Raw genomic sequence first — 26772 nt, 5'->3', positions numbered from 1 at the left:
GAGCCCTATAGTAATGATGTTCCGTCTCTTGGGCCTGGCCGCGGCACTTGGCATCGGCTACGTATTCGCCCGAATGTCCCAAGAGCGAATGAGGTTCCGCAAGCTTCAGAGACAAGGAGTCGTGAGTCTTCAAGCACACTTGGGAAGCTAGGGTTCTGACATGAGTATAGCCAATGATGCCTCACTCGCTTCTGTTTGGCCATTTGCGCCTACTCATGAAGCTCACCTCGCATTTACCCGAAGACGTACACTTCAACTATTATGCCCAAGCTATTGTCGATAATTGGGAAACACTCTTCCCCGGCCGGGCATCGTGTCCCTCAGCGGTCTACGCCGACATGTGGCCTATGGGTCCCCCGCTAGTTTTCACCGTGCACCCAGAGGCAGCAGGCCACTACATGTTCGACGCCAGCGTGCCGCGTAGTGACTGGACCAAGAAGGCTTTGGCCCCGATCACTGAGGCAATGGACCTCGCATGTTTGGTGGGCGAGCCGTGGAAGACGTGGCGCGCAAGGTTCAACCCCAGTTTCAGTAATAAGAATGTTCTTGGCCTCGTGCCCGGAATGCTGGAGGACGTTGAGGTGTTCACCGATATTATGCGGGAAAAAGCTGGCGCCGACGGCTCTTGGGGTGGTGTCTTTCCGCTCGTGGAGACCACGACCAACTTGACCATGGATGTCATCGGCCGAGCGGTGCTTGATATCGAGCTTCATGAGCAGACAAACGGACCTAGCAGATTCAGGAGTGCCCTCATGGACCAGATTTCGCGGTCTATTCTCCATTTTAACATCATCACCGTGTGGAAGTGGTACAGCCCGTGGCGACTGGCCGCTATCAAGAACAATAGGGAAACGATGTACAGCGAACTACTTCCATCGATCGAACGATCCCTCAAAGGTACAATGAAGAAGGACGGGCTCAAGACCATCATCGATTTGGCGCTGAAGCCCATGTCCGGTGTAGTCAATGTGGACCGGTTATTCTTAGAGACTGTCGTTTCTCAACTCAAGATCTTCATGTTTGCCGGTCACGACACGACGGCCACAGCTCTTTGCTGGGCGATACACTGCATCGCCAAGAACCCCGAAGTTGGCCAAAAGCTACGAGCAGAACACGACGAAGTATTGGGGAAAGAGCCCGCAGATGCACTCGAGAAGATCAGAGAGTCGCCGCACTTACTCAACTCCCTACTGTACACGAACGGGGTTATCAAAGAAGCGCTGCGCTTGTTTCCCGGTCCTCCTGTCATTCGAGACGGACAATCGCACTATCGCATCACCGACAGTATCACGGGAGAGCAGTATCCCACCGGTGGATTCCTCATATGGGACGGGCTGCTTTCGCAGTCTCGAAACGAAGACTTGTGGCTGAGGGGCAAAGAGGTTGTGCCAGAGCGATGGATGACAACAGACCCAGAAGATCCATTGCACCCAAAGAAGCACGGCTGGAGGACCTTTGGACTCGGAAGCCGCGCCTGTATTGGCCAAGAGCTAGCCGTTGTTGAAATGAAGCTTGTCCTGGTGTCCCTCGCGCGCAACTTCGAGATTGATTGCGCTTGGAATGAGTGGGATGCCCTCAAGTAAGTTCCCGAAACCGCACACCTCAAGAACTCGTTCCACCATGGGGACCTAAATGCTGACTCTGTGCGCAGCGGGAATACCACAAACCCCAAAATGTTTGTGGAGGGAGACCGGTGCTACCAGACTGAAAAGGGCACACCGCAGATTTCTGACGGGATGCCGGTTCATGTCAAGCTGCGACAACAATCTGACTGAGCGTTTCGAGCTGTGTTGACAACTTGACAAGTGTGACGTGCGGGGGAAACGGTTTGGGGAAATCGGACATCGGTGTCGTCGCAATCCCGCCTTGTCCGCCATGGTGAATGCTCGCGCGGGGAGAGTCTCGGCCAGGTCGAGGACTCAATGTTCGCCCGGCTCCAGCGGGGCCTCAAAGGTTAGCGAGCATCGGAAGGAGGGACATCGGACGGAGTGTCTTATGTAGTATTCGCCGAATGAGTCGGAGTTGCGACGATGAGATAGACGCTTGAGGCTCGTCGCTGTCTTTCCGAGCGCTTTGGGAAGAGCTGGGGGTGTCGGACAAGGCTCCGTGAGGCCGTCATCTACCAGAAGCTAGCTCGAGAATATGACTTCATGGTTCAAAATAACTGTATCTGATCAGATCCGGCGGCATCGTGTCCACTGGTTGTGCCGCCGCTCCATCGCCGGCGGCTTCGAGGTCGGCCGGTATGCCAAATGCCTTCCGGCCCCGATCTCGGATGCCCACGAAGCTTCCCGCATTCTCGCGGGCCGTTGTTCCGTTCTTTTACTTCGACCTAGGAGCGGTGCTGATGACGAGTACCGACATTAATTATCAGCACAGTTTCGTGTTCATCGAGAGATGATTCGTTGGACTGTAAAGGCGCTTGACTTCGACAAGGCTCGGCATCAATAGTTTAGACGCCACTATTGGAAGGTTCCTCTTGCTCGGTAACGCGGTAATGCGTCTGGACTCTGTAATGTCGGAATCATGTAATGAGACAGAGATGAAGGTGTCTTGTCATGTCATTGTTGAAGTTGAGATGACACTGAAGCGCAGGAAGAAGCGAGAGAGAACAACTTAGATAAGCAGACCTTATTTACAGTCCACGGCGCCCGATTGGCCTGGTCGCATTTGCCCCGCAGAAAGTGGACTCTTACTTGAGGGATTCGGGGCTTATTTTCCCAAGCGGCCGCCCGATCTTCTCTTGGTATGGTTGCGTGGATGGGAGTGGGTGGCTGATGGTGACACGAGCGTGTGTGCAAGGGAGGGTGGTCACTGCGAACCTGGACACTAAGACACGTCGGGAAACTGTGTACTATGCTGCGTTTCTGGTCTCAGGCTCTCTTGTTCGCTTCTGAAACGAACACCGTCGAACGACAACGTCACGCTATGAGGCTCGGGATTCAGATCCATGGCACATCACCTAGTCCGTCCACCTAGTCGACACGAGGGCGCGGGGACTATTCGTACGCAAGCTCACATTACTTGAGGAGGCTCATTCCCTGGCATCAAACATACCTTACTATCGACTCCCTGTCTCTTCATAGGCCACCTCGCATCTTTACGAGATAGGTGAGAAACTCGTCTCTCAGGGCGCATCTCCACCTCCATCGCACAGCAACCACACAGCCCTAACAACTCGCTTGCTTGCTTGCTTGTTCTTGTGGCGCGCAAATGGCTCGACTCGGGGTAGCAAAGGTTAAGACGGGCTGTGTCACCTGCAAGTGAGTCCAACAGCCGCAAGCTCTAAGGCATCATTTATACACGTGCGTTAGAGCTAATCAACGTAGAATCCGAAGAGTCAAATGTGATGAAGCACGCCCGGCATGCAACAGGTGCGTCAGCACGGGCCGGAGATGCGATGGCTACGTGACACCGCCAACGGGGACATATTCCTGGGCCCAGCTGCTCCGCGTCCATCCGCCTCCGACCCAGGCCGCGTCGGACGCAGAACTCCGGGCCTTGAGTTTCTTTCGCAAAGTCGTCGCCCCCGTCTTGTCCGGGCCCTTGGATAGTTACTTCTGGACCCATCTTGTCTCCCAGGTTTCCCACCAGGAGCTTGCTGCGAAACATGCCGCATTGGCCATCAGTTCGCTGTACGAGAAGTTCAAAGAGGATCCCCTAGATCGGCACTCGGAGAAGAATTCCTTTGCGGTTGCACATTACAACGAGGCGATCAAACACCTCCGAACAACAAACAACCAGGAGACGGTTCTGTTTGTGTGCATCCTCTTCGTGTGTATCGATATGCTGCGCGGCGAGTGCAAGGGTGCCATCGACCACTGCAGACATGGCATCAACATCCTCAATGGCTCGAGGTCTACTTCGCGATTCGTTAGAGAGCACCTCACGCCGGCTTTCTGTCGCCTTGGAGTGTTCCCTTTCTTCTTCGGTGCCCGACCGGAAACGTTCCCGGCCATACCAGACTCGTATCCAGCTCCAGTGCCTCCGTTCTACAACTTGAAGCAGGTTCAAGCAGCGCTGGATCCACTACTCGTGCGCGCGATTCGCTTTGTACGAGCCGCTGACGAGTATCGTCTCGGTGATGAGACGCATCCCAAGCCGGATCTCTCGATAATGCAGGAACGAGATGAAATGGATGAATTGTTAGATGACTGGGCTGCGGCATTCCAAGCGTACATGGCGCAAAAGTCCCCGAATAATTGCCAGCGCGCCGCTATGCGGGAAGAGCTCGTCGAACGCTTGCTTGAGATGAAATGGCATGTGGGCAAGATTTGGCTGAGCACGTGTTTTTCTCGCGGAGAATTGGTGTACGATTTACATCTGGACAAGTTTCAACGAATCATCGAGCTTGGCCGTGAAGTCGAAGCCATCTTCCGAGAAATGTGGCAGAGGATCGGCCGGGCCAAGTTCACCTTTGAGATGGGTTTCAGCCCACTACTAGGATTCGTCTTTATCAAGTGCCGATCCTTGTCATTGCGAATCGCTGCACTAGGTCTCATGAAGACGATTGCACACGAGAGGGAGAACCTCTGGGACTTCAACACCGTTCTGGCGTTCGGACGCAAGATTGTCGAGTTTGAGCACGAGCTGGACCTCGGACACGATGAGGATATTGCCAACGTTGTCGACGATGGGACACTTCCGCCGGAAGGACGGCGAATTAAAGATTCGGCTATGCAGGACGAGGTACGCTTCGTTCACGAGAAGAATGGTGCCATCGCCATGTGGAAGAAGGTAGCTCTCTTGATGAGGGAGCACGGAGGGCCTATCACTGTCCAGGAGGAGTGGTTTCGAGTACAATTGAAGCGCAAGCCATGATTATCTAGTTACTATTTTCGCTCAGGGCTTCCCTCCGCATACCTCTTTCGATGACGCTAAACCTCTCGAAGGAACGATATGCCTCACACGCGGCCAGGTCTCGAGCTACCGTGCTGACATTGCAGGGGTTCACACTTTACGTTGCTATCATCGACGAGCTGCGCCCCTTGAGAGGCTATGATTGGTCGGCTCGCTTCTTTACATAACAGTTGCGAACGTGGGGGGCTGTGCATCGCCAGGCACCGTGATTATCGACGTTCACTTACACCAGCGATGAAGGCCTGAGAATCTCACTTATAAAGACGAGAATACCAGACTTCGTTGTGAAGATGAGGAAAACTCAACATCATCAAGCTCAGTTCTCCTCGTCATCCCACATCTCTTGACACTCATCACCATGCACTTGTCTTGGATCATACTGGCCGCGGCCGCGACCGCCCTGGCTTTGCCATCAGGACCTTCACCCACGCCCACTTTGCCAATTTTTTTGGCAAAACGTCAAGATATCACTGTAACTTCTTCAACAACATCATCTATCCCGACGGGAGACTTCATCGCGACAAAGTACATCACCATTCCTGGCGTCACAAATAGTTACGTCACAGTACCAGCAAAGACCATCGATATCGCCATCCCAACGTGTGTCCAGACGATCGAGCCCGATGCCAATGGCTACATCCCACCCGGTGAATGCGGTGCCATCTGGAACTACTACCCTAGCTTCGCGGCTGCGGCGGTGTTTGCGGCTCTTTTCGGCGTTTTGACCGTCGTCCATATCTGGCAGGCCGCCAAGCACAAAAAGGTTCGTACGTTTTAGCATTGGTAATAAATCGACGTAGGTTATTCAGTATCTGACTAGAATCTAGAGATGGTGTTGGGTTATTATTATGGCGAGCATCTGGGAGACTCTGGCCTTTATCTTCCGAGCTGCAAGCAGCAAGAACCAGCAAAGTAACGGCATCTACCTCGTTTTTCAGATATTCATCTTGCTTGCGCCTATCTGTAAGACTTTTTCAAGTTCGCATAGACCAGAAGATTAATAATGGACCAGGGGTGAACGCCTTTGCATACATGACCTTGGGCCGCATGATCTACTTCTTTCATCCCTCGCGCTCTCTCCTCCGCATTCCCGCCGCAACATTCGCCGCGATCTTCGTCGCACTTGACATCGTATCATTCGCTGTTCAACTCACTGGAGGCAGCATGGCCGGCCCGGGAGCGCCACCCGCGGAACAGATGAAGGCGATTCACATCTACATGGGCGGCATCGGACTCCAGGAGTTCTTCATCCTCATCTTCGTCGCCCTGGCAATGAAGTTTCAGGTCGAGATGCAAAGCCTGGACAAGCTTTCTGGGAAGCAATCCCGCTCCTGGAGGCCTCTGATATGGGCACTTTACTTTTCCCTCGCCATGATCTCAGTTCGAATCGTCTATCGCCTGATCGAGTTTTCTTCGGGCCATGGGATTGACAATGTCTTGATTACACACGAGGCTTACTTTTACGTTTTGGAAGCTTTGCCGATGCTTCTTGCCATTGCGGTCTTCAATATGGTACATCCGGCGATGATAATCAATGGTGGAGGATCGGACATGCCCGGGCTTTTGGCAACCATGAAGCATGGACTCTCTAGGAGAGAGGGAAGGATTCCACTGGGACAGGATCCGGAGGGACACGAGCTTACTCGGAGAAGCCCTAGTCCATGAGACGACAGTGAAGCAAGCGGTCGGGCAAAGAAACAGTAATCAACCAGGGAGATCTCGAGGATGGGCTTTAGGAGTCTAGGCGTTGACGTTCGAAGCGAGCACCAATGAGTCAGGCTGCATTCACATTGCGGCGTCGGTTCGTTGTGGCTAGGAGCTTGGTAAATGGTGTAGATCGGGACACGTCACTGTGGCAGTGCACGCACAAAGTAAATCAGATCAGGCTTCGGGAGGGGTGCTCTTCAGTGTTTCAGCGGTGGCTCTGAATGCCAAAGAGAATCGATAAATATATTCGGAACATGAAGCACTTCTGAGCTTAGTTGCCTCTTTCTTCGCTTCACCCCAAGCCGTCGAGTCTGTAAAGAAACTCTACAGGAGAACAGTGCCACAGAGAACCTGGACAGAAACCCACTCGGTCACGGACACGGTCAACTCAGTGGCTCAGCTATCATAATGCCTTTCAAAGATTCGAGTCCGCCACAGCGGCTTTTTGTCCAGATGTCAGGAGCCCCGGGCGCAGGCAAAAGCACCACAGCGAATCTCCTAGTCCAGCCTTTTGATGCCGTCATCCTCGATCTTGACGTTATCAAGTCCTCTCTCCTCGACAATGGGGTTCCATTTGAGCAGGCCGCAAAGCTAGCTTACTCGACGCTCTGGGCGCTCGCCGGCAGCATGCTCAAACAAGGCCGCAACCTCATTGTGGACTGCACCTGCAATTATGAAGAAGTCATCACTTGTGGAACGGCCTTGGCGAAAGCGGCTAACTTTGAGTACTGGTACATCGAGTGCAGACCTCAAGTTGACATTGATGTGCTGGACCAAAGGTTGCAGACGAGAGTAGCGATGAGAAGCCAGCGCACGGGGGTACGCAGTCCTCCTGTTGACACTCCTGTTGACAATGATATATCCCGAGGATACGAGGAACAGGAGGCCTTGTTTCGAAGGTGGATCGGAAACCCGTATAGACCCGATAAGAATGTGATTGTCGTCGATACATCGAAAGACCCAGATGAGTGCCGAGAGCAGGTCTTGAGCGCAATCGAAGTATGACCAGACCCAAGGAGTCGGGGAGAACCAGGGTGGACTTAGATTTTAGGTGACAGGAAGCTGACCCTAGCGAGTGGACAAGATTAGTTGCAAATTCAGGTTGGATGAATCCTTGCTCCATTTACTTATGTCCAATGGGTGGACCGACAGCACTATGAAATCCCTCCCATGAAGTCTAGTCCATCCATACCAGTCAAACCCATCAAGTACATCTGGTCATCATTCCAGGCAAAAGATGGCAGCCAGGCTTCTTCACCTGTAGGCAAAGGCATCAATGTGCTATCATCAGCTGCCACTCCCTCCTCCGCTGATATACCGAACCCCGAGGCTGACATCTCTTGTAATTGAAGAGCTGCCGCTTCCTCCCACGGAGAAGAGAGCATGATGTCTGGTGATATCAATGGGCCGTGAGCGGGAGCCGGTGGCTGTCCCGACTGCTCTATCTCAATATCAGATTCGTCGTCCGAAGGACTCCCCACAACCTCGGCGTTTGCCAACCATTCCGCCCATCGCCCGTAGCCCTCAGCTTGTCCTGACAAAGAATCTGGGGCCTGACTCATCTCCCTTCTTCGAGCCATGACCAGCTTAGACCTAGCTTCATTCGTGATGGACTGCAGGGCCTCGACGAAGCGGACTCCCATCTTTGCTGTCGTGTTGCCGAAGCTCGACATCTTGCGGAGACAGTCAATACCGAAAGCCACCCGTCCGTCGTACCCAGAATCGCGGTCCAAGATTCCGGCCAGTAAGACGATAATGGTCGCAATGCTGCATCCTTGAAAGTCTGTGAAGGAGAATCGCGCCATATTGCCGCCGCGACATAGCCCTTCAAAAAGCTCTAGCATCTTCTTGGCTGCTTTGATGCATGCTTCTGAAGAATGCTCCACGTCTCTAGGCACATCGGATTGACCAGTGCTAGAGTGGAAGATTGTCTGTAGACGAGCTCGGACAACAGTCACGACGGAGACCTTGCCCATGTCTATCCAGGCGAAGTAGTAGTTCAGATGCAAGTGGAAGACAGCGCGATAGCTAGATGACTTTGGATCGACATTCTGCAGCTTGAGTGATGACGGGAGCCCCTTCTTCCAGGCCTTGAGGGATATCTGGGCGTCCGTTGGACGTCTTGAAGCTCCTGGGCGTGAGTGGTTGGTGTTTGACCATGCTCTGTTGGGCGCATTAGCCTTCGGCATTGTTTGGGGTTACTCAGATGAACTGACCCTGGCTCCGATAGCTTATCAATGATTCTGACGAAAGCTGCATTTGCTATTTGATGCTGTACGTTGTCAAACTTCTGAGACGCGTCCCGTGAAGTTGGCTTCGGCAGACACGCTGTGATGATCTCCTGGTCCACTGATCGCGGACGATTGAGCTTGATGGTGAACGTTCTGTCGCTGTTAGCGCACTCCTCGAGGCATGATACCGTAGAAGAAGACATACCTTTCAAGAGAGTAAATCGACCACCAGAGCCTCCGTCTGGTCTCCTTCTCGTCCTCAGTTAAAGAGGGGTCGTCAGGTTCTTGTTGAAGCCCAATAGCCAGAGCCTTCCGCAGTGCTAATCCCATGTACACATAGGAGGCACTGATTGCGCTAGCCGGCATCAGGTAGACGCCCAAGATGAAAGTCGCTTGAACTGACTTGATGCAAGGCCTGTCTAGTAAATCAGAGATCAAAATGCGAGCCTGGTTGTAGAAGATCCGACCGGGATCAACGCTCCGATCCTCCGTCGAGGATGCACTGCTCAGGTCTTCTGGTCTCGCCAGCGCTGTCCACTGGCTCCCCAGCGCGAACACCGCCAAGAGAAGACAAACAAAGCCGGCATCTTCTCTCAAAAGCGACCGCTCGTCATTGTACAGTTGATCAAGCTCAGCCATAAAGTGGCTCTGGTCAAGATAGAAGAAAATGTCGGTCCCGTAGGCGATGCAGACTGACACCAGGAAGTCGGCAACACCGCGCGGGGGGAAGCTTTTCACTGCCCTCTTGATGCGTCGAAGCTCGGCAGGGTCAGCCGGAGGTGTATCTGAGATTCGAGGCTGCAGTCTTGCTAGGTCCTGGTCTCCGGATGGCGGCTGTGAGTCGAGACAAAAGGCATCCCGTAGGCGAGATAGGAAGCGCGGCCACATGAAGGCTTCCGAGGGCGCACTGTCTGCGGGAGAGAAGTTGTCGTTCATGCTTTGACCCAAAGGTGTGTTGAGAGTAAAAGAGGCATCGTTTTCCATTTGATTCGAGTCTCGCTCTGCGTTGCCGGTAGATCTTAATCCCACGGTCCTCGAAGTCGCTGTCGAAGCTGAGGCCTCATTCTCTTCACCAGCTGGACTACGCTCTCGTTCGAATCGACATGGATGAGATCCCTCAGTGCATCGTACACATACCCCAGAAGAAGTCTCGATACACTTGTTCTTACGTGCCTTGCATCGGTCACACGCCCGGGGCGCCCGCTTTCGAACTGCATCCGGGACTCTACGGCGGCGGCGGCGGCGCTCTGCGGGAGACTCCATTGGCGGAAGTGTCGCTTTCATATGACGAACATAGAATCGTCATGATGGATCAGAGTGTATCTTGTCTCCGAGACTTGTATAACTCTGGATGAGCGTTCAATGTTGGGAGGAAGTTGGTGAGGAAGAAAGACAGATGTCTGAAGCAAGACAGTTCTTGGGGTCTCTCCGCATTTCGGACGCTTTGCCGATAAGAACAAACCCCACTGTGGCGGCAGGGATCACGCGTCGAGGTGAAGCTGTTCCGCGAGGTGAAAGAAAGATAATGTTCACCTCACCTCACCTTGTTCACGACAGTATCATTGTTGCTTCCAGCCCCGTCCCGTCTCGTCGGGGAAGAGTTCCGACTTTGCATGTCACTGGCTCCTGTCACGAAGCCTATCAGTCACGCGTCAGGGCACAAGGTCCATGGACTCTATGAGGTTACCCCAACGCGTCGCTGACTCTGGCATGCTTAGCTCATTGTCGGCCACGGTTTCCATTCACCTTTTACCTTATTGCACGGTTTATTCATTTCCGCGGTTCTATAAGCTGCTGCTTTTCTCATGAATATCCTCAAATATCCTAACTTCCAAACAGATCTCACAACGCCGGCTTGATTCTGACGGGTACTGTGGCATCCTCGACCAGACCGCTCCATCTGCTCTTATATATCCTGCCTTCCTTCAAGACACCAAAGACGTGTGCCTCGGGGTCATCAAAGATGGACACATTCTCCACAGGGTTGGCGTCTGTGATGAGAAGATCTGCCTCGAAGCCCTCCTTAATCTGACCCAGCGAATCCTCTCTGCCAGCCATCTTTGCGGCATTGAGTGTCGCGCTCTGCAGCACAGCCAGTGATGGAACAGCTCTGCTTCTCAACGAGAACTCGAATGATTGCGCTGCCCCAAGCGGCCCAAGAAGGTCTGTACCGAAGCAGATGGTCACACCGGCGTCGTACGCAGTCTTGAGTGCCACCAACCCGGCGTTGAGCACCTCCACGTTCTTCGACATGGATTCAGGCGGCAAATAGCCCTTCCACTTTGGCGACGCCATCTGAGCGTATGTGATGAGGGTGGGAGTAAGATAGACGCCCTTCTCCGCCATGAGCTTCGCCGTGGGAGCATCGACAAAGTTGCCGTGCTCAATTCCCCGCACACCATTATCGATACAATGCCTGATGGCTTTCGTTGTGTATGCATGGGCTGTGACGTAGGTGCCCGCGTTCGAGGCGCATTCGACCATGGCTCGGATCTCGGCGCCGGTAAATTGGAGATGGTCGATTCTGTCGGTTGGTGTCGAGACACCGCCGGAGCCCATGATCTTGATGAAGTCTGCTCCGCCGCGGATTTCTTCTCGGACGGCGGTCATGCACTCTGGCACGCCGTTGCATAGCCTTCCGAGCCCATTTGTTGACCCGCCGCAGCACTCGGAGTGATCGTGTACTCCACGGATGTCTCCATGGCCGCCTGCCTGCGACAAGGCATGTCCCGCGATGAACAGCCTTGGGCCAGGGAAGACACCGTCGTTTATGGCTTCCTTCAATGCCTGCTGCGCACCACCACAGTCGCGCACACTTGTGAACCCGCGGTGCAGCATCTGTGCGGCAACGTATGGTTGGCGAAGGAGCGAGACATCGTTGGCGTTGCCGAATGCTTTAGAAAGGTCGCCGAATCCAGGGACCGCGACGAAGTGGACGTGTGAGTCGATGAGGCCTGGGCAGATGAACTTGCCGGAGCAGTCAACCACCTCGAAGCCTTGTTCTATAGCGGTCTTGATTGCTGAGTCTGTCGAGTCGGTGATAGTGTCTATGTAGCCATCTTTGAGCTGAATCGCTGCATTGGGGCGCAGGCTACCGTCTGTCACGTCGACGATGGTGGCGTTGGTGAGGATGTATCGTCGGACGGGGCTACGGAGCCAGGGCTTCAAGTCGGCTTCGGTGACCATGGTGAGTGATGGATGACTTCTGAGAGATTAGGTTGTCCACGCCAAGCTTGAAATGGAGGCGGAGGTGAGGGGAAAGTCAGAAAAAGGAGCGAAGAGTTTACAAATGCTGAAATGCCGTGTCTGCAATTCGGATGTCTGCTCACTCTATTCCAATTATGTTTATTTATCCGATTGGCTTCACCTCACGGCACTTCGTCATACTGCAATTATCAACCACTTACATTTGACATTGCTGGACTTATCGGTAGTGTGGTAGTTTATCATCGGAAACCTGGTTAGCATGAAGCCATGTTGCCGATACCCGCGTCGGGTATCTGTCACGAGCCTCCTCTGTTGTCGGCAACATGGCTCGCCCCACCTCCGGTATCACCGCTATCTTCACTAGTCACATCCAATCGAAGGGATTTCTGGAGAATGTCCTGATATGCATCTCTTAGTGCGGGGGATGGAAACATAACCCCGGGTCGACAGATGACATGCCATGCGACATGTGGAGACGACGAACTCGTGGATCTTAAAAACGGCACTTCTGCCGTTCTCCGAGAGGGTGGGATTTCGACGTGTTTTTCTGGGAAGAGAGGCAGTTGACAAAGGCTGTTTTGACTTTGAAATCAGACATTTCAAACGAGCACTGGCAACAATGGCTTCGTCCGGCGACGCCAAGATCGATGCGATGACCAAGCAGCAAGGAGGCGACGTCCCTTCGGAAGGAATGGAGGAGAAGACAGGACAGATTGTTGATCTTGCGGATGGCTATACCCCTGAAGAGGAAAAGGAAGTTCTCCGCAAGATCGACCTGGCCATCCTGCCCATGGTGCGGAACTAAATTTAGTAACTACAACTATTGGACAACTCGACTAATTTGCTTCTCCAGATGTGCTTCGTCTTTTTTCTGCAATACTTGGACAAGCAAAGCCTTAGTTACGCCAGTGTAAGTTGCCCGTCTTCTGGGCAAATCAGTTGTTGCCCCGACTTCAAGTTACTGACGACATGATCCCAGGTGTTCGGCCTCATCACCGATCTAAACCTGACGAGCACGCAATACTCGTGGTGTTCATCTATCTTCTACGTCGGTTAGTACATCTGCAATCATCTCCAAGCTTCTCAGTATCTAATTATCACGGAACAGGCCAGCTAGTATCGGAATATCCCTTCATCTACTTGATGAGCAGATTCCACCTGACCAAGTTTGTCGGAGTCACCGTGTAAGTCTACTCCTTTCTGTGATGCTTTTCCCTCATTGCTAGATACAACTGCTGACATCCCTCTTCACAGTGTCATATGGGGCATCATCTGTATGTGTCTTGCAGCCCCGCACAACTACGCCGGCTTCGCTGCCGTTCGATTTCTACTTGGCTTCGCCGAAGGAGCTGTCTCTCCCGCCTTTATCACAATCACAAGTATCTGGTACCGAAGCAACGAGCATGCCCTCCGAACAGCGTAAGACTGGCCAACGCCGACATATATATCATGTTACTGACCACAGACAGGCTCTGGATCACCATGAATGGCGTCGCTCAGATCTGCGGTTCCCTTCTGATGTACGGCATCGCCAAGAACACCCACGCCCTCGCCCCATGGAGAGTGTTGTTCCTCGTCTGCGGCGCGATTACATCTTTCGCCGGCGTTCTCTTTTACCTCTTCATGCCCAATGGCCCCAAAGATGCGTGGTTCTTGAACGAGCGCCAAAAACAAGTCTTGTCTATGCGCATGGCCAAGGACCGTGAAGGCGGAGACAAGACCTCCTTCTCTATGACGCAGCTCAAGGAGGCTGTCTTTGACATTAGAACCTGGTTCGTGTTCTGGTTTGGCGTCTTGGTTACCATGCAGTCTCCAGTTCTTACGGTTCGTCTCCCATACATCTCGACCTTGTGATCATAACTGACTGTGTCTAGTTTGCTTCCCTTGTCATCAACAGCATTGGCTACGACAAGTACCAGACCATGCTCTACACTGCCCCATCTGGTACGTCTTTTGATCACAATGATTGAGTTTCATGTCTAATATGTTTGTAGGCGCCGTTCAGATTGGAATGTTGTGGATTGGTGTCTGCGGCTGCATGCTCTTCCCTAAGCAACGAAGTCTGGTGGCTCTTGTTCTCATTCTCCCACCGCTCGTTGGCAATGTACTCCTTATGAAACTGTCCACCGAAGCCGGATGGGGTATGATTGCTGCATCTTGGATCGTAAGTCAAACATCCTCAACACCGTGTCGAGACATCTTATTAACCTTGCATAGGCATCGTGCATCACTGCCGTATGGTCTATCCTCCTCTCCCTCACAGCATCGAACGTCAAGGGAAACACAAAACGCGCCATCGTCAACGCAATGTTCTTTGTCGGGTACTGCGCTGGATGTATCGGCGCACCTCAGCTCTGGACCAAGAAGCCGCGCTACTTCAACGGCGTTGTCACAGCGATCGTCACATGGTGCTTGTTGTTTGTCGAGATTGTCGTGTACAGATATCTTTGCGCAAAGGACAACAAAAAGAGAGATGCTGCTCAATCTGATGGCCAGAATATCCAGAGCCAGGATGAGGTTGTCTTGGATGCAGGTGGTGCTCCTGAGAGCGACCTAACAGATAAACAGGACAAGCTCTTCAGATACAGTATCTGATGGCGCGACGGCATAAGGAAATTAAGTAGACACAAAGGTGATCCGGCAAGATTGGTCTTGGGAGAATGTCGCTAGTTCGCTGATTCATGGTCCTGTAGTAAAGCAAATGTTTAATCCCTATTCAATGGTTGATCATTGTTCAATGATCACAAAGCCCTATGAAGTACTCTATCCTACAACACCGCTAGGCGGAAATTGAACATGAGTTCCATATGACTCGATTCTAAAAGAAATTGGAGGCCATATGTACATTCAAATGAATAGGAGCATGAACCCTGGAATTTTTACCCGAACCTATGGAACTCGGGATCCTTTATTGGTGTTACAGGAACCACGACTGGCGTGGTGTATAGGTCACTCTAGATATGCTTCCGCGCATGTCTGCTGTACTCTCTGCGCAGCTTTGGACCGGCCTATGCCTGGAATCAGCGATATTGCAAACCATTCAGCAGACTTTTGGAAACTGACCTTATATAATGTGATAGGGGTAGGAATGAACAGAATCGACAAGAATCCCAGAAGCGAACTTGCCCAGGCAACCCCTAACTTGGTATACATGGCGTTTGCGAACAACGGGAACCCCGCACCAAAGGCGCTTCTGAAGAGATCATTGCCGGCAAGGACCGAGGCTGCAACGTTCGGATATGCGTCTGGTAAGTAGTTTAGGACCGAGTTGAACAACAGGAATGACCCGATGCTGAACCACGGTGAGCCGATGATAGGCATAATCCAGTGGACATCTAGTCTTGCTGACCAGCCGAACCAAAAGAGGCAGATGGAGATGGCAAAACCGCCGATGAATGCAGGAGGGAGACGTTTCTCTGGCTGGATTTCTCCCTTCTCGTCGAATTGTGGTTCGAGATATTTGTGCAAATACCAGAAGAACGGCGGAATTACAATCAAGGCACCTACTAAGATGCCCATGAAAGCGACTCCTTGAAGTGAAAGACTGAACCCATAGATACCGGTGAAAACAATAGGGAGTGATTCGGACCAGATGTAGAGCAGCCCATAGATCAGGGCGATGTACAGGCTCAGAAGGAAGACCATGGGTTCGGTGAAGTTCAATGTGAACGGCCGAACCAACGACATCATCATGATGTCCCTCGGAGTCATCTCCTCTGCTATCAACTCAGACTCACTCACGAGCTTGTTGTTTCCCGTGAGCTTCCGAAGACGTTTCACTCGCCGATAGAGGATGTTGTTGGCACTTGTTTCGGGAAGGCAGAAGAACAGAAGAACGAACGCGAACCCGCTCAACCACATCAGCTCCTAAATGAGCCAGGTCCATCCTTTTGCCATCGCTGCGAACCCTCTGATTACGAGAGCTAGTGTGGGAGAACAAACTGCCGCGACGCCCCAGATTCCTATGGCGTAAGCTCTTTTCTTCGGTGACCAGATATCTGCCAGAGTAGCGCCTCCGGTCGCTAGGACAGGCGAGCCGAAGAATCCCGTGAGGAATCGGAAAGCCAGTAGCATGCCGAAGTTCACTGCTAGTGCGGTGGGAATCTGAAGGAGGACAAAAAGGAGGAGGGTGCTGATGTATATCGGGTTGCGACCGATCTGAGGGATTTCGGATAAGGGGCTCCAGATCATCTACGATTCTCGTCAGAGTGTGCGAAGAAAAGAATTGAACAGGGCAATCATACCGGACCCAGGCCATAGCCTGCCACGAAAAGCGTGAGGCCAAGTAGAGCAGCGACTTGGCTGACGCCGAATACTTGTATTACGTCCAGCACACCAGCATTGTAGATGGCCGAGCCGACATAGACGCTGACGGTAAGCAGACATATTTGGAAAGTCACAAAGACCTTCTTCATCAAAGACCAATTTTGAGGATTCTAAGTCAAGTTAGCTGAGATGCAGCTTTTCGATATTGCTGTTGGGGGAGCTCACCTCAGGGTCGTTGGGTAGAAAAGCAACAAGATGGATATTCTTACCCTTCTCAGGATCAATCCTTGTCCCACTCAATTTATTGTTCTCCTCATCTCCCAGTACTCTAGTTCGCGCAGAATAAATGCTGGTGCCTCTTCTCCAAAACTTGGCGTCTTCATTGTTGGTCTCGTCGAATTCCTTGTCGGGTGGCTCTACTTGGCCGTAGCGTACGACGTTGACAGTCTTATCCGCGTCGACATATTCGCGCCATACTTCAGAATATCGGTTTTCGTAGTATTGAAATTGTCGGAGTTTTCTTTTCGTCACAAACCGGACAACGTGTCCGAACGCTGTATCTCGTAGTAGCTCCATGGTCTGTTACTTCAATGTAACTAGTTCCCGTGCTGGAGCTCACGGTGTTAGGTACAAAACCTCGCCATCTTTTTGAATCCCCTAGTTTTCTCGAGATCAAAGTCGTCATCAACAGTCAGCGGTGTGTTACGGACAAGTAGACCACCTTAATTGTCAGGTGGAGAGGTGCAATGCTCCGTGCTGGTTAGGAAGATTTGGCTCATATTGGGATGAAGTGGCGTTGAAAGTCCGTGCTAGTATTACTTGAAATGATGAAAGAGTCTCAATTCTATGATGGCAAGACGTTTCGCGGATTGCCTTTTCTCCTGGTGTCAATTCAAACGAATCTAGCGCGACGTTGCTAGATCTAGGCTCGCCTGGCAGAAGTGTGGGAGACATCGATGACATCAAGCACAGATCCGATCCATAAGTCGAGATTCCCGAGCATTTCGCTTATGTTGCTGGCGCCTGAAAATTATGGCTGCCGTATCGAGAGAAACATTGAATGATGGTAGCAATCCGCGGAGAACGGCGACTGGGCGGAGGCAGAAATCCCCATAGAACCCAACAGCGCGGATGACGACGCGGAGACGCGACACGTGAGTTCACGGCCAAGAACTACAGGTGTTGTTCGTCCAAGTGCTGCCACAACATCCGCCTGATTGCATTTGTGAGTCTGCCGAGTCCGTATAGGGTTTGGAAATCTGCTCAACTCTGCCGCCCGGATTGGGAAACCAGCCATCATGTTTTGCGGCTGGAAGATGATCAGTAAGAAATACGCCGCTCATGTTGCCATTTGGGAGATAGGAGCAAAGAGAATGGAAGGTGTACGATGAAGCACTTGAGTTCTTATGCTAGACCTAGCAATTTCCATCACCTTCATCTCAGGGAAGATCAGGTAGAGCAGCTTACCTAGGTAGAACGAGCAGGTTGTCATTAGGGCCGCCTTATTTCTGCTTCACTGTCAGTTGAGATCAATTTCAACGTCACCAGCTTCTAAGAGAAACCGAACTAAAAGTCTTAGACGTTTAACACGACAGCGTAGGCAATGGGAGCGACCTCTGAGATACAATGACGAATCGAACGAGTCAGAACACGTGAGCTATCTTCTCTAGAGGAGACTTGAGCGTGATGTCCAGCTGATTCTGAGTCTGAGCAGCCTGTGTTCAGAACGCTCCTAGGTTTGCTCGAGGGTGCTGTACATAGTCGATCTCTTCCTTTGATGCCCTTATCAAGTCAGAGATGACTCTCTGATTGATGACGACATCGTTGAGTCCGCATTTCCCTTTGATACTCCGCTGGCCCTGTGGACCACGTCGGTCATAACCTGACTCCAGTTGAGACAAAGACCCATCGAGGACGACAAGGTGGCATTCTCATTACACTTCTATGTGCTTCACACATTGATCTGAATCACAATTTATCATGACTTTCATTGGACGGAAGTAATCTGACTCCTTTCGTACTTTAACCCCTCGCCTTGATTACATCTCGTGAAGCCTTCAGTCCAAACAATGTACAGACAAGCCCAGCCACATCGTCCTGTTATTCCTCCATCCATTCAAACGAGTTCTTCGACGCTCCATCTTGTTTTCAGATGAGCCCTAGTACTGCGAGCCATCCGATGTGAAAATATCGTTGGCCAGGTATCGGTAGGTAGAAGGTAGTTCCAGCGGCCTGGCAGCAGTGATGTTTCAGGGCGCGTCCACATTGCGGATGCGGGCTCTGGCCTGTTCGAGATTGAGGCGTGGAAATAGGGTTGGGTAGTGCGCTTTGCGGATGTGACGGCGAATTTCATCACAACGGCTTCTCTTCATCTGGCAATAGCGACACACAAGAGTGCCGCCGTAGTCTTTCTCATTCTGGGGCTTCTTTGGACGAGGCGCCTTTGCCTTGGGAGGAAGGGATCGAGCTGGACGGAGCTTGGGCGTCTTGCCCGCCGGCTTCTGTGTAATATTGGCCATCTGAATCAAAAGGTATTAGTTGGAACTCATGCATGCTAAGATCAATGCCTTCACGAGACAAAAGACTAGAGGACGAAGGCTAACCTTTGTTGTTTGGTGGTTTGGAATGGTGTTAAATGGTATGCCTGGACAAGGAGGGATTGTCTGAAGCTTTGTTTTGTTTCTGTTTCCACCTCCTTCTTGGGGCTGAATGGGAAAGGCAATAACACATAAGACTGAAGCTATGGAAAGTACGAGATGTGGGGCCTAGGGTTGAAAGTGAGTATTCTAGTCTCACGATGGAATATAAAACTCTCTCCTAACCGCCTGACCCACGCGCTCCAGGCTTAGCTCTGTTTTCTATCTTTATTGATTAAAGTCCAGATTCACCTCGGCCTCAGCCTTTCCCCCTTCATCTATCAGCACTCGTCCCTCCTTTCCCTCCCATTTATTGGACTGTTGGAGCCCAACCTTCCGAAGCTTCTCTCATCATTACATTGATCTGGGCCTCGTTTTCAGTCTCATTGTCTGACTTAATCCACAAATCACAACGTCCGATCGTGAGATCTGATGTCTCTATAGCCCGTCAATTTTTGTACCGACGTCCACTGATTCATTAAAGAATACACAAGGACGATGGAGACGACAGTCAAAGACGCATAATACCGAATCTCGACAACGCGAAAGCTCCGCCTCACTTCGAGAGGGAAGGAGACTACCACCGTCTAATTGTTGACGGAAAACCCTTTCTCATATTTGGAGGAGAGGTTATCCCCTCAACTTCCTCATCCGCTGCCTACATGGCTCGCAAGTGGCAAGGCATCAAAGCTCTCGGTGTAAACACTGTCCTACTAGCCGTCACTTGGGAGGTCTTCGAGCCGAAAGAAGGCCAGTTCAAAAGAGACTTGGTCGCAAGTCTGGTTGCCCAAGCTCGCGAGACGGACATTCGAGTCATACTCTCTCGGTTTGGCTCTATGAAGGGCAGTGTTAATAACGGCAAGTCTTTTCATCCTCCTGTACATTTGTCTTTTCGATCGAAACGTCTTCTTTCCGCGAGCTCTTATGCTTCTCAACAGGCCAATAGGCTGGTTCTTCTGCCATATTTTCAACCATGTCTCAGTTTTTTCCGACTTCTCATCAGGTCCCTGTCGGTTCGGATTTGCTCTTGAGATCTCTACAGGACAAGGACTAACTGATGTGACTTCTGATAGATCTGTCAAGCTATAAGCTACATTGGATCAAGACTGACCCTGCGCGCTTTACCAAGATGAGGGTCGCCAAGTGCCAATTGGTCGATGAGAAGTACGACGATGACGAGTATGCCAGTTGTGACGGGGGCAAAAATAACGACAGAGATAACGAGAATTCGGATGATGACACAGGCGCATGGGTCGCAGTACCTACGTCCGTTGTCTCGCTCTTTGGTCCATAGTTCATCGCAGCAGAGAAAGCGGCATTTGCAGAATTCGAACAGCAGATCGAAGCTGCCGATGCTGGCTATGATACCATCCTGATGTTGCAAATTGGCAGCGAGATTGCCTACTTGAACTGGTCCAGGGACATTTGTGACGCAGCATTAGCTGCGTTTGACAATGGCATTCCAGCTGACTACTTGGAATTCCTCGTTCGGTCCGGCTCAGTCCTTTCCGTGGCTGATGTTCATGCCTGGGAAGAGTTCGCCAATGGTCCTGAAGGCACGGATGAGCTTTTCACGACATATCACATCGCCAGCCACATCAACTCCCTGGCAAAGATTGCTAAAGAAACTTACTCTGTTCCAGTCATCGTCAATGTTGCTCTTGAACAGGCACAAGGCAGGAAGCACGGTGGCCCTCGGTCTGAGACCTTGCACCTTTGGAAGCCCTTTGCGCCCTACATTCATATTTATGCACCGCAAATGTTTCATGACGACTACAGCAAGATTTGTGAGACCAGGGGCTCTGGTGCCAACCAAGCTCTCTAGTGCAGGCTCATGGTCAATGCGATGATAACATCCGCTTGCTTTGGTCTGCATTTGGTACTTATGCCGCGATTGTTGTTGTGTTGTTGAACATCGAAGATTCGGGGACACGGAGCCTTGAATCCCAGATTCTTCAGCACACCACCTTCCTTCGCCAAGCCGTCCCCTTCCTCTTAGATGCTCAGGATCAAGGTCAACCGCAGATCAGAATCGCTACACATATTTGGGAACTAAACAAGATGCATTTCACATCTGGAGAATTTTACATCACCATAAACATGAGGATCAATCGTTGCATGGGTTATGGTCTCGCTATCAGTCAGGGTAACAGCAAGCTCTTGCTCTTCGGCCAGAACATCGAGATCAAGGCCAAGTCTCGGAACGATGACGTGTTTTCTACCCGTATTCTCAGCTTTCGTGAGCTGGAGCTTGACGAGCAAGGGGTGCTGCAAATCCGAAGAACATTTAACGCCGATGAGGCCCGCGGCCCGAAGGTTGCCAGAATACGTTGTCAGACCTCAATGATTGCGGAGGTTCAGTTTCATGGTATCAATAATTGACACTTGAGGTGGCAGGATGGGAAATGAAGGAGAATTTCTACGGAGCCGTGGATGGCACTGTCCTGTATCATAGGAGCCACGACGATGCATTCATATTGGTTAGCTAAGAACTAGAGGCGTTGGATGCCTCAGATAGGCTGGTAATTCCGAACAACATATCTGTGTCGAACCAGAACGACTCAACCTTGCCATGGCGGTTCACTTGAGAACGGAAGCAATAAACCAGCCGGACTTTGAGCCTTAATTGGTGAGATGCGCTGTCTTCATGTACGTTCTACATCCGCGCTGCAGAAGATCCAGATATTTGATGCAACTAAGCGCCGCCAAGCTACGTTGGTGCCAACATACAATAAACCTCAGAAACCCCGCTTTCTGTGATGGCATTATTTGAAGGCCTTCGGTGCCTCGTTGAGCTCCCCTCAGTAGTGTCAGGAAACAGTTGCAGCGCGTGCAGGTATCATCATGTCCAGCCCAATTGGTGAGGTCGAGGCACAACCCGTTCAGCCAGCTGCGGCATCTACGGCAAACGCCCCATCAGCATCAGCCGACATCGAAGTTGACAGCGAAGTAAGAGTGAGTAAGGGTTCTTAAAGTTGTATAGTCATCTGACTTAACTGATGCGTTTTTCATGAACAGAACGATGCCTCGACCATGGATGATCGCATGTGAGTCCAGCTCCTAGCCTCAAGTCGGCAACTAGAGGTTTGGCCCAGGACTAATATAGTCCCAAACCAGGTCTTCGTATACTGCCTCTCTATCTTCATCGGTGGTAGACTATCCGACTGAATATGGTCGAACGTATCACGCATTTCGAGCTGGCTGTGAGTAGCAGTAGTTGGCTCTTGTCGTCCCCATCGCATGTGCGAGCGACATAGCTAATAGCGACATGCACAGCCTACAACTTTCCAAATGACGAGGTAGAGTTTCGAAACAAATATTGACTAAAGTAAATGTCACTGATTGCGATTTTATTTGGTAGAGAGAGTCGGACAGACTGGATTTGACGCATACTGTAATGGTCAAGACCATCGGCAACAAGCTCTTCCTTGCACCCATCGACGAAGCTAAAACGCATCGCATACTAGACATAGGCACCGGAACCGGTATCTGTATGCGTCTGTGTGACCACAATCTTCGTAAATGAGACTGATGATGTCAACGTAGGGGCAATCGAGGTGGGGGATTTCTTCCCCAATGCCGAGGTAACCGGAATTGACTTGAGTCCCATTCAGCCACCTTGGGTACCTCCAAATGTCAAGTTTGAGGTCGACGACGTCGAAAGCCCCTGGGTAGGCAACAAGAAGTACAACTTCATCTTCAGCCGCTACATGGCAGGCTCCATCGCGGATTGGCAGCTGTACATCAGCCGAATCTTTGAGTGAGCGGCCCTCAGTTGCCTACATGTAGGCTTGGATGATAAAAAGTAACAATGAGCCTATCCAGGAACCTGACTCCTGGCGGATGGGCGGAGTTCCAAGACTGGAGTTTGATGCTCGACTCAGACGACGGGTCCCTCAACAATACCCAGACACATCGATGGGCCACCCTATTCATGGAAGCCTGTGCGAACCTCGGCCGAGACGGGGCACCGGGGCCGAGTTTGAACTCATGGGTGAAAGACCAAGGCTTTCAAAACGTCGAGCATCGACACTACAAGATTCCTATTGGGCCTTGGGCAAAGGATGCTTCGCTTTAGGACATTGGCATGTGCAACCTGATTCAGATGCTCGAAGGGCTTGACGCATTCACCCTAAAGCTCTTCTGCACCGCACTGGATTGGACTAGGGAGGGGGCGCTCGTGTTGCTCTCACAGGTCCGTCAGGAGATGAAAGCCTGCAAGTCGCACGTCTACCTGCACTTGTAAGTCCGATTTGAACTCTTCCTTTCTTACTAGAGGAAGGGCTGAATGCTGACCAATATTCTAGCCATATGGTCTATGGGCAGAAGCCTGAGCCAGAGGTCTGAGGGCAGGTCGCTTAGGGATTTGTTAGGATAGCATTTATCTCCGAGAATAAAGAGTCGTTGTTCCGTTCTCTGTTTGATTCAAGAATCCTATATGTTGCTCAGCTGGCAGCCACATTGATGCAAGAGACATGTGTCATCGGCATAACAACTTGCCGGCAATGCCAATCGCGTCTGGATCCTGCTGTCCGTTTGCCTGCCATCATTTTCGATGTGAATGATGCTAAGCCCGGTGGAGATGCAGGCCCTGTCAAACTCAGCGAAGTGTTCCAAGCGAGAACGTAAAGAGATGAACGTCATCTCCTACCATCAGAGTGACGAGATTATTGGCTTGGAAATCGGGTAGAATGTCTATATTTCCCCAAAAGAATCAGGCGTTCCCGTAAGTCCCTGGAGATCGGGAAAACGAGATGGCTAAATTGGGGCGGGTTTCTCCTCTTGGCATCTCTCACCCCGCAAAGTGGCAGCGTCGTATTTGATGATTTGAGGAAGCGGACGACAACCCCCCGAGAAGTTCCTGCAGATGGCTGACACTCTCCTCCCGCGCCAATGAGTCTGAAGTAATCCAAAAAGGTCAGGGGAGATGGCTTGAGAAATATTCCAGTATTAGTAGCTCAAAGGTTCCCGTGATAATCAATCAGATGCCCAAAGTCTGAACCAAGCTCCCATGTCCCCTGGCTACCTCCGCCAGTGCTTCTCCCACGATGGTGTCGACCCGTCTCCTGCTGCTCTCAGCAGCTTTCCTCTTCCTCACCTCGGCGGCAACCATCAAGAAATGCCGTGACGAAACCTTCCAAAACCCAGTCCTCTACGAAGACTACCCAGACAACGACATCTCCGTCGGTCCAGACGGCGCCTTCTACTTCTCCGCCTCCAACTTCCACTACAGCCCCGGTGCTCCCATCCTACGCTCCCTCGACCTCGTCAACTGGGAGCCCGTCGGGCACTCCATTCCCCGTCTCAACTTCGGCGACGGTTACGACCTCCCGCCCGGCGGGCCCCGCGCCTATCGAGGTGGCACATGGGCCTCGACGCTTCGGTACCGCGAGAGTGATGGGCTCTGGTACTGGATCGGGTGCACCAACTTCTGAGTCACCTGGGTCTTTACTGCCTCATCTGTCGAGGGGCCGTGGTATAACCGCGCCAACTTTGGTGGTGGGAATTGTATGTATGACAATGGGCTGCTGATTGACGATAATGATACAATGTATGTGGTCTACGGCAACGGCAAGGTCAGCGTGTCGCAGCTCGCTGCCGATGGACTTAGTGTTGTGAAGACGCAGCAGGTTCTACAGGCATCTGATGTCAATACCGAGACAGTGGAGGGTAATAGGATGTACAATATTAACGGGACGTACTACATCCTCAACGACCAGCCCGGATCCACGACATACATCTGGAAGTCGAGCAGTCCGTGGGGTCCCTACGAAGCCAAGATCCTGGGCCAGAATATCGCGCCACCGCTGGAGGGAGGGAACTCGCCTCACCAGGGAAGTCTCATTAAGACCGCGCAAGGGGACTGGTACTTCATGTCCTTCACTTGGGCGTATCCCGCGGGCCGCATGCCTGTGTTGGCGCCCATTGTCTGGGGCGCGGATGGCTTCCCCGAGATCGTGAAAGGAAGCAACGGCGGTTGGGCTCTTCTTACCCGCTCCCTCTTCCATCTCAACCCTTGTACAACTGGACGCGAACCTACACTTTTGGAAGCGAACTCGGTCCAACCTGGGAATGGAACCACAACCCCGACGTCGCGAGCTTCGAAATCAATAACGGCGTGACCCTCCGCACCGCCAGCGTCACTGAAGACATTTATTCTGCGAGAAAAACCCGCACCCACCGGATCCACGGAGAGTTTCCCAAGGGCACCGTTGAAATCGACTTTAGCAACATGGCCGACGGCGACAGGTTCGGGCTCGCGGCGTTCCGGGACCAGACTGCGTACATCGGCATCCACCGCAACGGCAGCGAGTACGCCCTCAAAGCGATCCAAGGCATCATCATCGACGAGTGGTCTGGCAATCCCGTCGATTCAGGCAAAGAGGTAGCTTCGGCGCCTGTGCCGAGCGGCGTTACCAAGGTGTGGTTCCGGGCTGAACTGGATGCGCGGCCGACAGGTACTAGGGACGCCGACTTTTTCTACAGTTTTGATGGCGTTGAGTTCACTAAACTTGGAGATATGTATGAGCTGTACTCTGGATGGGCGTTCTTCATTGCGTATCGTTTCGGAATTTTCAACTTTGCTACGACGCAGTTGGGAGGGTCGATCAAGGTTAACACATTTACTGCAGCTTGAGACAGCATTCAAAACCCTCATGGATGTTTGCCTCATTGAAATATGTTTCTAAACTAGTGCATAGCTAGTTTCAAGAATTCAGTTCTTAGAAGCCAGGGTCTAAATAGAATAGCTGCCATCCATTTAGACATACATCGAGATTTTCAGCTACTAACTTGATATATCTCGACAAGACCAATGCCAGAGAATGGAACCTCCAAGTACACCGTGCGGCAACTTCTGAGCAGATCCAAGAGCAACACAATGGTGAGGCGTGGAAACCTCTTCTTTTCGCTTGCAAAACAACGGCTTATCCAGGCCTACCTCAACTTGGCTGGTAACTCACCGAACCCCCGGATACTTCGGCACCCTCACCGGCTCAGGTGTGCGCAACGCCATGCTATCCCGAGAAGAAATGGGGTGGAATCGATCAGCACAATGACGCCCCCGAAACGGAAATCTTCTAGAAAAGCCTGAACTGAAGACGTCATCGCAACCCATCCCCTTGTTCCGCCGACTCCTACGGCCCTGATTCGCCAGAATGTTGAACAGCCTTCAAAAATTGCCACACTGGATCGACCCGTTGAAGAATATCCAGGTTATGTATCGATACCTGGCACGTTCTATCCAGGGACAAGCCCTGAGACCCTGGATCTACACATTTGAGACTACATCAGGCAGAAAACAAGGCTGTAGGATGCGGAAGGGACGTTTTACGCGTGAGTGGACTTTCATGCCGTAAGAATGAACAACTTCCTGACCGATTCCACTCCCCTCCCTCGAGTCGAGAGTCCGCATATGTGTGTGTGACCAAGTCACCGAGTGTCCCGAGCTCCTCACAGCAACATCAGGCTGGGCCACGAACAACCACACACGCAACCAAAAAAAAAATCAATCACGGCAAATCCACCGGACAAGTTCCGCTGACCGCGTTCCCCACCCCGTTCTGGACATGAAGGAGCGGTCGGCGTTTACTGGATACCCAAGGGCGGGGCCGGGTATGCAAAGGACGTTGGTTGAGTAAGAGTTCCAACATCGCCGCTGTTGGTTGCTGGGACCTTTACCCAAGGACTGTATGTATTTGAGGGACCGCGCGAGCCCACACCCAGGCAATGTTTCACCACACCCTTCCCATCCAATGCCGTTGCTCTCTCTCTCTCTCTCTTTCTCTCTCTCTCTCTCTAGAGATCAAAATTTCCCCGGAACTTCTCCCACCCTCACCTTTATTATATCCAAATTTGGCATAACA

The 26772-nt window shown here is 51.8% G+C and overlaps 11 protein-coding genes across 11 annotated transcripts; 8 read left to right on the top strand and 3 right to left on the bottom strand.

Moving 5' to 3' along the window:
* Positions 1-347: 347 nt before the first annotated feature.
* Positions 348-1775, top strand: BDZ83DRAFT_585064 (cytochrome P450 4V3; the record flags this gene model as incomplete). Its single annotated transcript, XM_060505818.1, has 2 exons — positions 348-1579; positions 1652-1775. 2 exons carry the CDS (start codon positions 348-350, stop codon positions 1773-1775), a joined length of 1356 nt encoding a protein of 451 aa, XP_060361592.1.
* Positions 1776-3213: 1438 nt separating this feature from the next.
* BDZ83DRAFT_585063 (C6 zinc finger protein) lies at positions 3214-4821 on the top strand (the record flags this gene model as incomplete). The annotated part of the gene is made up of 2 exons (XM_060505817.1): positions 3214-3263; positions 3330-4821. 2 exons carry the CDS (start codon positions 3214-3216, stop codon positions 4819-4821), a joined length of 1542 nt encoding a protein of 513 aa, XP_060361591.1.
* A 397-nt stretch (positions 4822-5218) lies between these two features.
* Positions 5219-6525, top strand: BDZ83DRAFT_722059 (RTA1 domain-containing protein; the record flags this gene model as incomplete). Its single annotated transcript, XM_060512433.1, has 3 exons — positions 5219-5623; positions 5688-5823; positions 5873-6525. 3 exons carry the CDS (start codon positions 5219-5221, stop codon positions 6523-6525), a joined length of 1194 nt encoding a protein of 397 aa, XP_060361590.1.
* Positions 6526-6770: 245 nt separating this feature from the next.
* On the top strand, positions 6771-7697 carry BDZ83DRAFT_459577 (ATP-binding protein). The gene has a single exon (XM_060503222.1). It carries the CDS (start codon positions 6976-6978, stop codon positions 7570-7572), a length of 597 nt encoding a protein of 198 aa, XP_060361589.1. The 5' UTR covers positions 6771-6975; the 3' UTR covers positions 7573-7697.
* Positions 7698-7721: 24 nt separating this feature from the next.
* On the bottom strand, positions 7722-9734 carry BDZ83DRAFT_755140 (transcription factor regulator; the record flags this gene model as incomplete). Its single annotated transcript, XM_060514573.1, has 3 exons — positions 7722-8730; positions 8784-8951; positions 9004-9734. 3 exons carry the CDS (start codon positions 9732-9734, stop codon positions 7722-7724), a joined length of 1908 nt encoding a protein of 635 aa, XP_060361588.1.
* A 732-nt stretch (positions 9735-10466) lies between these two features.
* Positions 10467-12239, bottom strand: BDZ83DRAFT_631794 (amidohydrolase). The gene has a single exon (XM_060508921.1). The coding sequence runs from the start codon at positions 11982-11984 to the stop codon at positions 10641-10643; it is 1344 nt and encodes a 447-aa protein (XP_060361587.1). The 5' UTR covers positions 11985-12239; the 3' UTR covers positions 10467-10640.
* A 418-nt stretch (positions 12240-12657) lies between these two features.
* On the top strand, positions 12658-14600 carry BDZ83DRAFT_585020 (major facilitator superfamily transporter; the record flags this gene model as incomplete). Its single annotated transcript, XM_060505815.1, has 9 exons — positions 12658-12798; positions 12859-12915; positions 12985-13057; positions 13114-13189; positions 13260-13424; positions 13475-13829; positions 13880-13949; positions 14000-14169; positions 14223-14600. 9 exons carry the CDS (start codon positions 12658-12660, stop codon positions 14598-14600), a joined length of 1485 nt encoding a protein of 494 aa, XP_060361586.1.
* Positions 14601-14959: 359 nt separating this feature from the next.
* On the bottom strand, positions 14960-16847 carry BDZ83DRAFT_722055 (multidrug resistance protein; the record flags this gene model as incomplete). Its single annotated transcript, XM_060512432.1, is given in 6 exon segments — positions 14960-15013; positions 15069-15872; positions 15924-16109; positions 16122-16196; positions 16250-16441; positions 16497-16847. The coding sequence occupies 6 exon segments, from the start codon at positions 16845-16847 to the stop codon at positions 14960-14962; spliced, it is 1662 nt and encodes a 553-aa protein (XP_060361585.1).
* Positions 16848-19569: 2722 nt separating this feature from the next.
* Positions 19570-21300, top strand: BDZ83DRAFT_795020 (uncharacterized protein; the record flags this gene model as incomplete). Its single annotated transcript, XM_060515827.1, has 3 exons — positions 19570-19785; positions 20202-20694; positions 20733-21300. 3 exons carry the CDS (start codon positions 19570-19572, stop codon positions 21287-21289), a joined length of 1266 nt encoding a protein of 421 aa, XP_060361584.1. The 3' UTR covers positions 21290-21300.
* Positions 21301-21751: 451 nt separating this feature from the next.
* BDZ83DRAFT_743273 (S-adenosyl-L-methionine-dependent methyltransferase) lies at positions 21752-23254 on the top strand (the record flags this gene model as incomplete). Its single annotated transcript, XM_060513135.1, has 9 exons — positions 21752-21862; positions 21926-21954; positions 22025-22110; positions 22184-22206; positions 22269-22398; positions 22454-22667; positions 22733-22925; positions 22986-23149; positions 23215-23254. 9 exons carry the CDS (start codon positions 21752-21754, stop codon positions 23252-23254), a joined length of 990 nt encoding a protein of 329 aa, XP_060361583.1.
* A 701-nt stretch (positions 23255-23955) lies between these two features.
* Positions 23956-25544, top strand: BDZ83DRAFT_722053 (glycosyl hydrolase family 43 protein; the record flags this gene model as incomplete). Its single annotated transcript, XM_060512431.1, is given in 4 exon segments — positions 23956-24301; positions 24344-24537; positions 24547-24864; positions 24876-25544. Coding segments are annotated over 4 exon segments (1527 nt in total).
* Between the last annotated feature and the right edge of the window lie 1228 nt (positions 25545-26772).

Source organism: Colletotrichum acutatum, assembly GCF_030867785.1.
Source record: "Colletotrichum acutatum strain CBS 112980 chromosome Unknown BDZ83scaffold_94, whole genome shotgun sequence".
Taxonomy (NCBI): domain Eukaryota; kingdom Fungi; phylum Ascomycota; class Sordariomycetes; order Glomerellales; family Glomerellaceae; genus Colletotrichum; species Colletotrichum acutatum.
This window is presented reverse-complemented; position numbering and strand designations above follow the sequence as displayed.